Below are 13,763 nucleotides of genomic sequence, written 5' to 3'. Positions count from 1 at the left end.
AAGAATCCCTGCATCCTCCAGCTGGGAAGCCCTGAGAGTGCAGGAAGGAAGATGAGAGCATGGGCAAAGCTTGAATCTGGTGCTGGAGGCCCAGGCCATGGAGGATGGTGCTGCCAGGCCCCATCGCGCCTGGCGCTCCGGACACGCCGAGCAGGAGCAGCACGTTCCCACCGCCGGGCGCGCCGCGATATGATGGCGTGCCAAAGGAGCTCAAGGGGGGGAATATCCTGGCATAGAATTTAAAATGTGCTCTAACCTTTTCTGCAAACTGAAAGCAAGAAAAATGCTCATAAAACTAGTCTTTGTGCACAGAAAGAAGTCCGTTTTTATACTGTTGCTAAGTTCCTTATTGTTTTCTGGCTGTTTTTTGTGTTTCTGTGGCAGCCTTTTCTGTGGGCCTCTTTCAGTGACTTAGCTATATTGGCCTGCAGATAATTAGATCAGTGCTATCATTTTCACTGTCCTTTTTCCTCTGGAGCAATTTGCATGATAATGGCAGTTTGTTCGACTCTCTCCCTCCGTCTCCCTCTCTCTTTTAACCAGACACCATTTCTAAACATGAAATAATTCAGGGAACAATCTGTGAGTGGCTCTGTTAAGAAAAGACTGAAACATCTGGTTAAGAAAACATTTCTGGTAACCCAGAATCCAATATTTATGTCAGCTATGGCTTTAAAAAAGATGCATTTTCTTAACAGCATTTTTAGTTTGTATTTTAGTCTACATGCAGTGTTGGCTGTATGCAAAGCTCCTAACCACAGTGTACTCCCACTCTGGGTATATATGTCTTTATTATATGTTTATTTAGACAATTTATAGGCAAATAAAATATTAAAATCTAAACTCCTAGTGAAACCTATGACAGGTACCATTTAAAAGGCAGCTGTGCCCCACAAACTGGTTCTGACCCCTCTTGCTGTGAGCTAAGTATTTTGTCCCACAAGATATGCCCAAATCTAAGCAGGAGAGCAAACCCATTGAAACCCAGAGCTTGGCCTCGGTGGCTGACACTGGTGTTGTGGTGATTTAGGGTCTGGGGCTTCCCATGCCAAGGGTGGGCCAAGGAAGCTCTTTGTGCAGGAGCAGAGTCTCCTGCCGTGCCCAGGTCCTGCAGACCAGTGGTCATCTCAGCCTCCAGGCTGTGCTGCACCACTGAGAAGATTATCTTTGCTGTAAGAAAGGGGTCTTGGGACCAATTCCTGCTCCTGATGAGATTAAACTCCCTGCAGACATATCTCAGCAAGGGAGAAAAATAAATAGTGAAAAAAAAATTAATAAAATTGATCCTGGTATCTGAAGAACGTGAAATTAATTTGGGATTTTGATTTCCCTGTGGCAGCTCAGAAAAGGAATATCAGCTGTCCTACACCTGATAATTTTTCACATGGATCTTCATGTCACTCTGGCAAAAACATATTCCTGGTCTGGCTTCAGACCTTGGAGGGCCTCTCAGAGCAGCCCAGTGCTGCAGTGGATGGGTGGCAAAGCTGGGAATAGAAAATCATATTTGCCTGTTGAGTTAAGCTTATTAAAGATGATTTGAAATTTCCTAATAGGCAATTTTTGATAGGCAAAAGTAGACACAGTTTTGATAGCTTTCTAAGTTAAAAGTAAAACAATTAAAATTTCCACAGTTGTTTTTCTTTTTATGAGAAAAATATTCTTGTAAAGAAATGAAGTTTAACCAGTTTTCATTTATTTGAATTAACTAATTATTTTTATTTAAATACTGGAACATGTTGCTGAACAGTATTTTTACAGATTTATTTGTGCTGCAAATATCTCATAACAATTGTAACACACCAGAAAAAGCTTTACCCTGTGGGTAAATATCTGTGAGGATTGGGATCTCTTGTTGTCTGCCATGGGGTCACACAGAATTACAGAATGGTTTGGGTTGGAAGGGACCTTAAAAGTCTAATTCCAAACCCCTACCATGGGCAGGGACACCTTCCACTAGACCAGATTGCTCAGAGCCTCATGCAGCCTGGCTTAGGACACTTCCAGGGTTGGGACATCCACAGCCTCTCTGGACAATCCATTCCAGAGCCTCAGCACCCTCACAGGAAAGATTTTCTTTCTTACACCTAACCCAAACCTATCTTCTTTCAGTCTAAAGCCATTCCCCCTTGTCTTGTCACTCCATGCACTTGTGAAAAGCCCCTCTCTGTCTCTCTTGTCACCTCTTTAGGTCCTGGAAGGTGCTTGAACATTTCCCCAGAGCCTTCTCCTCTCCTCATCTATCAGCTGAGCTGCACCATGTAAAGGAGTAGGAAAGGTTATGACAACGCTGCTGTGGTCAGACGTGCCTGAAAATCACCTTCAAGTCAGAGAGAAGTCACCTCCAAGTCAGCTGAAGCATCATTAGAGAGCTGCCCAGAGTGGCAGAGAGTGCTGATCCCAGGCCATGGGAGAGCTGGAAGGACAAGCAGAGTTCAGCTCACAGCTACATGGAGCAAAGATGCCACAAGTCACATGAAGATGTTGACATGGGGTTTCATGGCTCAAGAAAATTGATTATTCCCAAACAGAGTGCAGGGACAGGGAGTGGCTTACCAGAGTCATGAGAATTGCTGATGCCCAGCAATGTGAAATATTAAATCCACCAAGCAGAGTTATTCATCACTTGATGAAATTCAGTGGAAATGGCTTCACTGGGAATGGGACCAGGTCCAGAGCATAAATCCTAAAGAGAAGGCTTCTTTCTGAAACAGTGTTGCCAAGCTGTGTGTGACCAGGATCACACCCCAGAGGGCACCTGGCTCTCCTGTGCTCTCCCCTGTGCTGTGGATGGTGCCTGGCCAGACCTCTGAGGGGCACTGAACTCCTGTGGTGTCAGTGGCCCTTCTGGGATACATGAAGGCTCCTTTGCAGCATTTTTAAACCCTCACTATTTGCATCAGGTAAGGTTTGAGGAGCTCCTCCCTTCCCCAGAGCCACACAGCCCCTTCTCAAAGCCACGTAGCACCTCCTCAAAGCCTGCCAGGGACCAGGAGATCAAACAAGCTGGTCCCTGCCAAGCAAAAAAAAAAACAAAACAAACAAAAAACATTAGAGGTAAGATAGTCTGCAGCACACAGGACAGTGCTTGACATTACTTGCTGTCTGATAGCATTTCACATTTCTTCCAAGCAGCAACCTGCACTACTAGAGAAATAAAAGAAGGAATTTGATCCTAAGCCCTGCACATTTACCTTCAGGAATGTCTCTGAGTGAAGATGAAACCCCGAAAATTTAAAGGAATACACAAGAACTGAGGACAAAAAAAAAAAAAAAAAAAAAAATTCACAACAGTATGAAAACTGATTTATTTTCTAATTAATTTTACGTACTTGTAAATGTTTTCTCATAGAAAATTTCTACCAGTAGCCAAGTGCCAGATTATGAGCAAGACTTAATGAAAAACAAAATGAGAATTTCAAGGCCCAAAACCCTTTCCTGAAGATGCCAGTGGTGCTTTTCTCACAGCTCTTGCAGTGGTGAGTCACCAGCACATGAGGTGGCTTATCAACTTATTAAATGCACTATTTTTTTTGACAGAAAAGTTCATGATTTTGCAATTCTTGTGGGATTTTGATTTACTCCAGGTAATTTATAATCAAACTTTAAATACTTATAGACAATTTAGGTGGAAACCTGCTGCCATCACCTTATATATTATATACAAGATCTGAATAAAAATCACAACAGTATGAAGATGAGGGTTTCTTCAATCAGCAGGTTTATATAAGGAAAAATTAGCTACAATGTGAAACGTGAAAGCAACATAAAGTTTTTTAAGCTGGTGCTGAGGTTTCTTTTCAGATGAGCCTCCCCAGGAGTTAGATTTGGACATGGTCCCTTCCCCATTGCATGCTTCTTCTTATCTTCTTGTCCTTAATTTCCAGTCTACCATCACACAGATAGTTTCTCCCTACAATATTTCATATATAAAGTACAGAACACAGGTGAGAAATAGGATTTAAAACTGTCCAGATGAAGGAGAGTGAGATGGTTGTGATGGAAGAGCTGATTCACTGCTCCAGGTTTACACGGGAGTAACCTCATTGAAATAAGGAATTTCACTCCTCCAGAACCAAGACTTGGGTCAGGCTCAGCTGAACCATGGACTTTTGTATTCATTCAGAGGATTAAATGGAGTCTCCCATGTTTTTCAGCTGAGTCCTGCACACCTGACATGGGCAAAACAACCACTGCACTGTGAGCAACATGACAGAACTGGGCACTGAAGAACTGGACTGCATAGCACCACAGAATTTCAGAAAATACTGACAATCTGGAAATAAAGTGTCTCCCTCTGGACTTTATGAACTCAGTTCCAGTGGAAACTTTGCCTATATAAAGTTGATGGGATGAGGCATCTACATACAAATATTAAATTCACGTTAAGGGGACTAAATTTGGCTTAAGTGGAATATGCCTTTCATCTCTCCTGGTTTTACTGAGTATTTTATTGCAATTCTTTCTTTATTAGTGGGAAAGAAAATCAGTGTGTTTTAAAATTGTTCCCACTGTTGTGAGTATAAACTTCCTGAAGATTTTAGCCTGTTTGCAAGAGATTGAGTAAAATAAAGATTTTTTTTTTAGGTCAACATTTTCTTCTGGCAGACTGAGCCTGAAGTGCACTTTATTTCCCTTTAATTTAACAGCTCCAGCAGCTTTTCCAGTTAAATCGACTGTTCATTATTGAGCCCATTTATGAAGGGCTGTGCAGTGCAGTTTAATGAATCCCTGGCACAAAGCTCCCTTTCAGTGTAGGGAAAGAATAGCAGCCTATTTAGGTCCTGTAGGGCTGTATGTCAAAGGCTGCCTATAATACTTGTCAGGGAAGGGCAGAAATTCCCACTGATATAAGAATGTGCAAGAAATCAACTTTCACAACCAACTCGCCGATTAAGACGCGATCAGGAAATGAGTCCGTAGGTTGGGAGCGGTGACACCTGTTTGGGCAGCCAGATTTTCCCATAACTCCATCACCATATGGGCCATACAACCAGGAAGGGGAAAAAAATAAAAGAGAGAGCCCTCCCTCCCCTGTCGCAGAGATTTTCCTACTTTCACGCTGCCTTCCTGATGCCACGATGAAAGGAAAATGGGTGTTGTGAATTGTGAGAGCTGGGCTCAGCGCTGGGTTTGGTTTGCCTTCCCTAGGAGAAGGTTTTTGTAGTGATCGTAAGAACATGGAACAGTTTGGGTTGGAAGGGACTGTAAAGATCACCTGGTTCCAACCTCCCTCAGTGAGTGGGAACATCTTCAACAAGACCAGCTTGCTCAAAGCCTCATCCAGCCTGGCCTTGACACTTCCAGGGATGGGGAATCAACCACCTCTCTGGGCAACCTGTGCCACTGTTTCACAACTCCCATCATAAGACATTTCTTCTTTATATCAGCCTGAATTTATTTCCTTTTAGTGATGAGGCACAGAGTGAGATGTTCCTCCAGGCTGAATCCCAGTGGGATCCTGCCCTGCCATGGCAGAGGATTTACCCTGGGACACTTGGACACTGAGGTGGGTGGCTCCATGAGCTTCACGAGGGCAGACAGAGCCTCTGCAGCTGGCTCCAGTGAGGAGCTGCTCCACAGAAGTGCTGGCACTGTAACGCTGCCCTCCACTACGCAAGGCTTCCTTGCTTGTGGAAGCTGCTCTCCTTTCTGTCCAGCCTTGTCGGCAAGGATAACAAATTGTTCTTCTTGTGAAGGGCTAGATCGTGTGGCCATGAGCTCAATCTGTGGCCACAGCAAAGCATTAGTGATCAGGGCATGCTGCTCCCTTTGATTCTCAGAGTGACTGTGCCCTGGTTTTCCAAAAAAGCCAAGCTTGATGCCAAGGGTGTTACTCCCAGAAGCCTTTGTTCAAAAACCAGAGGTGGTTGAGATGCTTCTCCCTCTAACAAGCAAGAAAATGAACAAAACCAGATAAATTTCCTATGCAAAAGTGGGCAAAAAAAAAAGCAGTATAACCCCTGGAGCCCCTCAGTAAGCACTGAATGCTCTCCTGTGGGATGAAGGTCTGGGGTGGTGGAAGCAATTCTGCAGCCACTTCACTCACCCCAGTCTGTTAGGGGCAAAGTGCAGGGAAAAGGACATCTGGTCCAAAATTTTGCCTGGGGTTGGGGCTATTTTGTGGGTCTAAACTCAGCATTTCCTGGACATTAGACCCTGCTAGTGAGCTCAGGTGGATAGCTGGGCCTGAGAGTCACCACGAGTGGGCTGAGCATCAGCATCCTGAAAGGGCACAGACAGAAGACAAGCAGGCTCATACAGCTGCTAGAAAAGAGATGTTTTTCAAAAATAACCAAACTGCTGTTTCCTTGAAAAAAATTCAAGTTTCTTTACAAGTTGTTGACATCATGTGGCTTAGCAAATTTCCCTCCAGGCATTGCCCAACTCGGGGTAATCAGCTCTGCCTGAGAGAACACGGAGAATGAGCATGTTTAATGCAATTATGAAGGCTTTCTAAATCTCCAGATCTGGTTGAGAATATGTAAATTCAGCTGCTTAGCACAACTGAATGCAAACTTTCCTTTGCATGCCTGACAATTGTTTTAATACTCTCCAAGTTTTAGGAGGTAATAAAGTCTCCCGCTAAACCGTAGCTGAGCTCTCAAAGCTATTTAATTGAATGAATTCAGCCTCACAGAAGAGAAGCTGGGGCTTTCAGCTCTTTTTTATCTGAGCCACCGGATATTTATCCACTCTGCATATAATGCCACCCAGACTCATTAACAAACCCTTTAGACAAGCCACGGAATATTGCTGCTACGATGCTGAAGCGGATGCTAATTTGAGGACAACTTCATTGCCGCTCCATTTGAATTATTTCGTGTTGCTCACATAAGAAACAGACCCAGACTGTCTGCACATCCTGTGAAGGACGGCGACCCCCGTTTTCTAGACCCATGTGCAGTTCAAAGTGGCCTCACAGGGGACGCAAAACTATCTAGTGGAGCACACGGGGGATGTATATGTTGTTCTTTACATTTTCCCATCAATAAGGGAGCTTGGAGCAGGCTGCAAAGCTTGACAGGGCTTGACAGGGCCTGAGGGTAACAGCTCGGGTCGTTAATCCCTGTCAGTTGTGTTCGAGATAAGCAGTTTAAATCCACCTTCTATGCAGACATACTCATTCTGACATGGAGAGATACATAAACTTCCCATAGCCCTCTGCCTACCAGGGCTCTTTTGCTTCAATTACACAGTTACACTCAGAGCAAGTCCCGAAATAAGAGAGACTCTGGGAGCCTCCAGCTGAGCGAGTTTTGCAAAGGAGACCTTGTCCAGATGGGCTGGCACCAGAACCCAGGCTGTGCCTGGGACTGTGAGGTTCTGCCTGCCGCTGGGACCCTGCTGAGACCTGGTGGGAGATCAAGAAAATCAGCAATCCTGTTTTGTAGAGGATATTGAGCCTTCTTTTCCTCTCACGAAATATGTGCTTTCTCCTCTCTTCTCTTTGCAATACTTGCTTTGCATGCAACAAGTGTTTCAAACCACAGCGAGGTGAATTTGGCTGGTTTTTCCATTTTACCACTAGTTACAGTCCTAGGAGCCTGTCTCACTTTCCTTCTGCAGTTTTGCTTTCTGGTTTTTTCCTTCCAATACAAATCTGCTGCATTTCTAATGAACCGATGCAGACCATGAAAACTCACTTTATTTAATTCTAAATCAGATATGGATCTTCATTCAATTTTGGACATATAAAAGCATTGAACATAAATCTGGACCTGGGTTGAGGGTTGTTCTGCATCAATGTAAGAGTTGTTTGAAGGCAAATTGTAATACTTTTCCCCATAAAAAAGACAAGATAGTTCTTTCAGGAGCTGTTAACAGTACTTTAAGTGGCCACTTCACTAACTTTTTTACCTTCTATGTGGAAGATTTATACTGCTGCTTCACTAAATCCATGCAACACCACAAGCAAGGTGGTCTAGTGGAAGGTGTCTGTTCTCAGTGTAGGGGAGTTGAACTAGATGATCTTTAAAGTCCCTACCAGTCCAAACCATTGCATAATTTTGTGACTTTAACTCCAGTCATTTGAAAACTCTACTGGATCACAGCTCTGAATTTTCTTAGGACTTGACTAGACAGAGAATACACTATGTAATGTGCATATCAATGAGCTTGGAAAAAAGCATCCTTTACAAATCAGTTTAAGTGTGTGTATCCTGGTGGCTGTCAGAGCCAGAGCATGTCCCCGTGCCCTCGCCCCCAGAGCCGTGCAGGCGCCGGGCCTGACCCCAGACGGAGGAAGATGTTTTCTGCCAGCTGAGCAGCTGCAGCGCGGGGGACAAGACTGCCGGGGTCTGAAGGGTGCTGTGCACCAGCTCTGGGGTGCCTGCGTGTGTCTGCTCAGGTGATGCCTGTGCACCTGTCCCGGGCTGTGTGTGTACACCTGTCCCAGGGCGGGCGTGTCCAGGCCCCGGGGGTGATGCTCGTCCCGCCCCGCCGCTGCCGGTGCTCCCGCCCGGGTCGGTGCCTTGGTGGGTGCAGCCGGCCCGGCCCCCGGGCTCCTGGCGGGGAGGCGGGGAGGGCCGGGGCCAGCCCCGCTCTGATCCCTCCTCCTCCCCCTCCTTCCCCGCCCGCCGCCTTTTCCCCGCTGCCGCCGCCGCCGCCCGCCGGGCGCATCCCAGCGGACTCTGTCGGGACTCGGGGCGGCGGCGCTCGCCGCCGGCCATGGCCGTGCCCGCCGCGCTGCTCAGCCCCCACCACCTCCTCTCCTTCTGCTTCCCGGCCGCCGGCGGGCTCCTGGGCTATGCCGACCTGGAGAAGGGCTACGAGGGCGGCGGCGGCGACGCGGGGGACTTCAGAGAAGCCACCCGGGACCTGCTGAGCTTCATCGACTCGGCTTCCAGCAACATCAAGCTGGCGCTGGACCGGCCGGTGAAGTCCCGGCGGAAGGTGAACCACAGGAAGTACCTGCAGAAGCAGATCAAGCGCTGCACCGGCATCATCGCCGCCGCCGCGCCGCCGCCCGCCTGCCCGCCCGCCGCCTGCCCCGCCCGGCCCGCGCCGCGCCGGGAGCCCGCGCCGGCGGCGGGCAGCAGCCTGCAGAGCCGCAGCCTGGCCGCGCTCTTCGGCTCCCTGCAGCGGGGCCGGGGCGCGCCGGGCGCCGCCGAGGCCCGGGCGGGCGGCGGCGGCGCGGAGAAGGCGGCGGGCGGCCCGCGGAAGGTGCCGCTGCGGGACCGCAACCTGCCGCCCTCCTTCTTCACGGAGCCGGCGCTGCCCGGCCCCGCCGCCCGCGGGCCGCCCGCCAAGGAGCCGGAGAAGGGCGGCGGGGGCGGCGGCGCCGAGGCCGCCGAGTTCTTCGAGCTGCTGTGCCCCGAGTACGGCGCGCTGCTGCCCGAGCACGCCGCCCCGACCGACGCCTTCGGCGGCCGCCTGCCCGCCGAGCTGGGGCTGGAGCACGGGCTGTACGAGCTGCCGCTGCCCGCCGGGCCGCACCCGCTGCTGGGCGGGCTGCTGTACCCCGAGCCGCCCTGGAGCCCCGCCGCGCCCTGCAGCCCGCCCAGGAAGGCGCCGGCCGAGCCGCTGCGCCCCATCTACCCCGGCGGCGCCGAGCCCGTGCCCGGCGGCAACGAGGAGCCCGGCGGGCCCCTGCCCCCGGGGTTCGCCCCCTTCTTCCCCGAGTGCCCGCTGCCCCCGCCGCAGCCGCCCTACGACTTCGGCGGCGGGTACCACCGCGGGGGCTACCCCGGGCTGTAGGGCGGCCGGCGGGAGCGGAGCCCGCAGCCCCGCCGGGGCTCCCACACTCCGCTCCTGTGAGAGCCCCGCGGGCACGGCCCCCGCTGCAAATAAAATGTGAAACTTTGGGTTTCTTCAGGTCTTTTTGTAGCGGCCGGTGCCCCCCTTTCATCCTCCTTGCTTAGGGGCCAGGGCTTGGCCGCCTGTAGGCGGACGCGTTGCTGCACCTGTCGGCGAGATGGGGACAGGGGCCGCGCTCCTCAGAGGCCGCGGGGACCACTCGTCAATGATTTCAGTCTACATCTAAACCTCATGTCAACACTTGAGGTGCGTTTAGCGTTTTTCCGAGGCTCACGTTTGTCAGAAGTGCTGGCAGGTGTTCAGCTGAGGACACAAAGGCGAGAAAGTGAAGCAAAATTAAAAATGCTGCTACCAAAACTCAGTGTACTGAAATTTTAACAGCGTCTTGCAGGATCTTGCAAAAAGGCAATTTACAGTGATTCGTAAGTTAATTGATGGTGTAAGTTCGGGACAAAAATGTACTGTAGCCACTGAGGCCATGTGATTCCTACAGACTGTTGGATTTCTTCCAGGAATGTGTCAAAGCTCAGAAAGCGATGCGGCTCCGTCTCATTATGTACAGGAGATTATTTGATAATCATTTAAGTTATGTAAAAAGAGTCTATGATAGGTCCTATAAAAATAAAGCTACACAATAGATCCGAGCTGTGTGGTTGTTACTGCTGTTGAGACGCGGCGTTCAGGGGGCTTTCACCGTGTCTCCGTCCTCTGTAATGGTTTCTTGGCAGGAGTTAAGACAGGCAGCGGGTTTTGTCTTTTCTAAATCTTTTGAAACGCTGTATTTTATCCACAGCGACCCGTGCTTGTTTGGCCTTCATTTGTACCGTCTGTTTCCGTAACTTGGTAGAAAGAAAGGAGCGGTAATACGCTACAAAGTCAAGGGATGAAAATTGTTACAGTTATGAAAACAGATCAAAATACTCGGAGGTTTCCTATTGAGATGCAAGTTCTCAAAGGCAATCCCGCAGTCTGGCTCCCTGCCAGCCCCAAGTGGATTGTTTGTTTTTTAAACGGGATCCACATAGGGATCAGCCTGGGGTTTTACCCGCGGTGATGGTGACAAATCCTTGTGCCTTCTGTGTTTTAAAAGATAGTGTGGAAGGTAAAGCAATTTTTTTTCATTCTTCTAGCCAGATTTAACTTTTCAGAGATTTGGGGTCAGCATGCTGGGAAGTGTGGAGAGGTGAAGCAAAATCTTTTGGAGATAAACTGAGAGAATTTGTTTTCGCAAATGTTTTAATTTTACTTTTATAAGCAAGAGCTGTAACTGCTGCCTCCTCTTTCCTCTCCACAAGCTGCCCAAGGTGTCCAGAAGCTGTATGGAAAGGAACCACCATGGATGAATGTCCACAACACTCCCAGGATTTGATAGCTGGGTGCTGTTGAGGAAATGCACTTTTCAAAAACAATTTTGCAGCAGTTTATTTCACTCAGCTTCTCGAGAGCGTGTATGAGGATCAATGGGCAGCCAGTCCAGCCAAGGTAGCTACAAATTAGGTTAATCCTGCCCTGCTGCTGGTGATGGTGATGGGTTCTGCTCTGTAAGCTCTGTCCTGCCTTCTTCACTTTGGCAAACCTCCCAGCTGCACGCTACCAGCTCCCAGCAGAGCTTGCATCTAACTGCATCTGAGACTACCTGGGCAAGACCAGCTGGGGGATTATTTCAGGTGCACATGTGTTGGATTATTTTTTTCTTTGTTTAGCTCCTACTTTGCAGCATGTCTTGACAGCTGCTCAGAATTAATTCAGCTTGATGATGCTGTGCTAAAATCTCAGTGCCCATTTTACTCCCTGAGCTGTGCACCTAAGACTTGCGCTTTCAGCAAGCCAGGCAAATGATGGGGGAGTTGATAATGCAGTGGTTCCAGGTAAGGAACAAACGCACCCACCTAAGCTTATTTATCTCATAAGCTTAACAGGAAAATGTGTATTAACTGGGGATCTAATCCTGAAGACTTTATAACCTATCCTGTCAGCTGTCTCACAGGTGTCAGTGAGATTTTGCAGAAAAAGTCAAAAAGAGGTTTTCAGGCATTGGTTCTGGGATAGACACTGCAAACCTGAATAGTCTGATTGCCCACAGACCTCACCTTCTTATTCCAAGTAGCCCTGAAGGGACACAAATCTGAGCAGCTGGTGGTTTTTGCTCATGTGGTGCTCTGTGGCCTTGTAGGTAGTGAACTGTGGTGCTCAGAAGCAGAGCATCAATCAGCCTTCTTGGGTCACACCTTGTCTAAAACCAGTGGGAGAAGCAGCTCTGTGGGTACCAGCAGATCTGGGCTGATCCAAGGCTGGGGTGGCAGCCCATTCCCAGTGCTCCCAGCTTGGGAGGGTTCTTTGTGGGCTTGCAAGAGCTTGGGGTCTGGCTCTGGGAATCAGGCTGACTCAGCAGCAGCTGCACAAGTCTCTTCAGTTTAGCCTCTATCCTGCTATAGTTCCTTAAAGAGGAATATTCAGATTATAGGAGCTTGCACTGAAAGAAAAAAAGGAAATCTAGAAATCAGTGTTCTTCTAAGTATGGCTACATTGCTGCCAGAGGATGTATTTGTGTCTGAAGAGAACCTGGCATGGGAAGTCTGATGAGCCTGGAAAGGAGCTAACAACAGCTTTTCCCAACACAGACCAAACAAAAACTTCTGTGTAACTCCTGAGGAGCACTGGAGCCCCTCTCCACACTGTGGAGATGGTGAGGGCACCTGAACAGCCCAGGGTTGCCATCTAGTGAGGCTGCATCTTTGATCTCCTTTGTGCATGTGTGGGCTCTTTTTGTTGGGTTGCTTCCCCCAGCTTGAATAGTACAGGCACTGAAAACATCACCTAACAGTCTCACTCAGAAACACCCTTGGGAAATTGTTTTCTCCTCTGAAACACTGAAGATCATAATCTTAAGCATCTGCAAGAATAAAAGCTTTTGTAATTGAGCAAGATATTTTGGTTTTTTTGATGTACTTTTATAAGGAGTCTGTCCCTAAGGACTAAAGCTGATTCTTTTAAGCTTTTCTCTCTTAAAAGAAGTGTCTCCCTTTGAAAGGAAATGCGTTCTGTTTGGTTGGATCGAGGTCAGACTACCAAACTATTTAATTTTACAAAGCCTGCACAAAGTTCCTCAGATAACTAAACTCCATTTTATTGCTGGTGTATTTTACACGTACTGCCTGATGTTACTGGAGGTTTTGATGGGAAAACATACACATGTTAATAATTTTTCTTATATAGTCGAAGATGATAAAGGGGGATTACAAGAACCCTTGCTTCTCATTTTAAATGAGGGAATCTTAACCTTTCCTTAGTGGTGATTTACTGACAAGTAAGTAAGGGTTCACCATGAATAATTACTACTGTGTCTCAGTATTTTGTCACTTAAATAGTCTGGGTCTATTCCAAAGCCACTTTCAGAAAGCAGAAAGATTCCTTTTTTTAAAGTGTTTTGAAACAGGCTCATTAACTATTTCATGGCCTGAGCTTGGGATTGCTCTAGTACAGCCCAGCCATTGATGATGAGTCATCTTCGCTGAGTTTACATAGTTGATCAAAGTGTTAGTGAAAAAGATACAGAAGTTTTTTCTAAACTCTTTTTGTTTTCTGACTTTCTAAATAAACTGCTTTTGGCAACAGTGCAAAAACTGAAGGTCATTCTGCACTTATTGGCAACAGGAGGAAAAAGGTGGTGGAGCAATTCCATAGAGATGTGCAAGAAATTCAGATGAGACTGTGAGAATTCAAGCCTACAAGCCCGACTATATGAAGAGACAGCTGGGAATGCTTTTAGGATAGCTTTGAGTCAGCCAAAGAGGCTGGTGAACACTTCCTTAAAATCCAGTGGTGTTTGTAACACATCTACAAAAACAGCCAAAAGTAGAGTGTATGATAATGAGCACTCTCTCCCCAATTCTGTGTAGGTAAATATTGGCAGGAGATTGCTGAAAGGCGATGAATGATGAAGGTGTTTAATAATATTTTTCAATACCACACTGGAACCCTGATTATCCCCTCCCTTGCTGGCA

The 13,763-nt window shown here is 47.8% G+C and overlaps 1 protein-coding gene across 1 annotated transcript; it reads left to right on the top strand.

The window, feature by feature from the left end:
• Window positions 1-8,573: 8,573 nt before the first annotated feature.
• On the top strand, window positions 8,574-10,403 carry FAM181B (family with sequence similarity 181 member B). Its single transcript, XM_064409600.1, has one exon. The coding sequence runs from the start codon at window positions 8,671-8,673 to the stop codon at window positions 9,697-9,699; it is 1,029 nt and encodes a 342-aa protein (XP_064265670.1). The 5' UTR covers window positions 8,574-8,670; the 3' UTR covers window positions 9,700-10,403.
• Window positions 10,404-13,763: the final 3,360 nt, after the last annotated feature.

Source organism: Passer domesticus, chromosome 2 (genome assembly GCF_036417665.1).
Source record: "Passer domesticus isolate bPasDom1 chromosome 2, bPasDom1.hap1, whole genome shotgun sequence".
NCBI classification, from domain to species: Eukaryota; Metazoa; Chordata; class Aves; order Passeriformes; family Passeridae; genus Passer; species Passer domesticus.
Note: the sequence above shows the minus strand (reverse complement) of the source record. Positions and strands in the feature narration are given on the sequence as shown.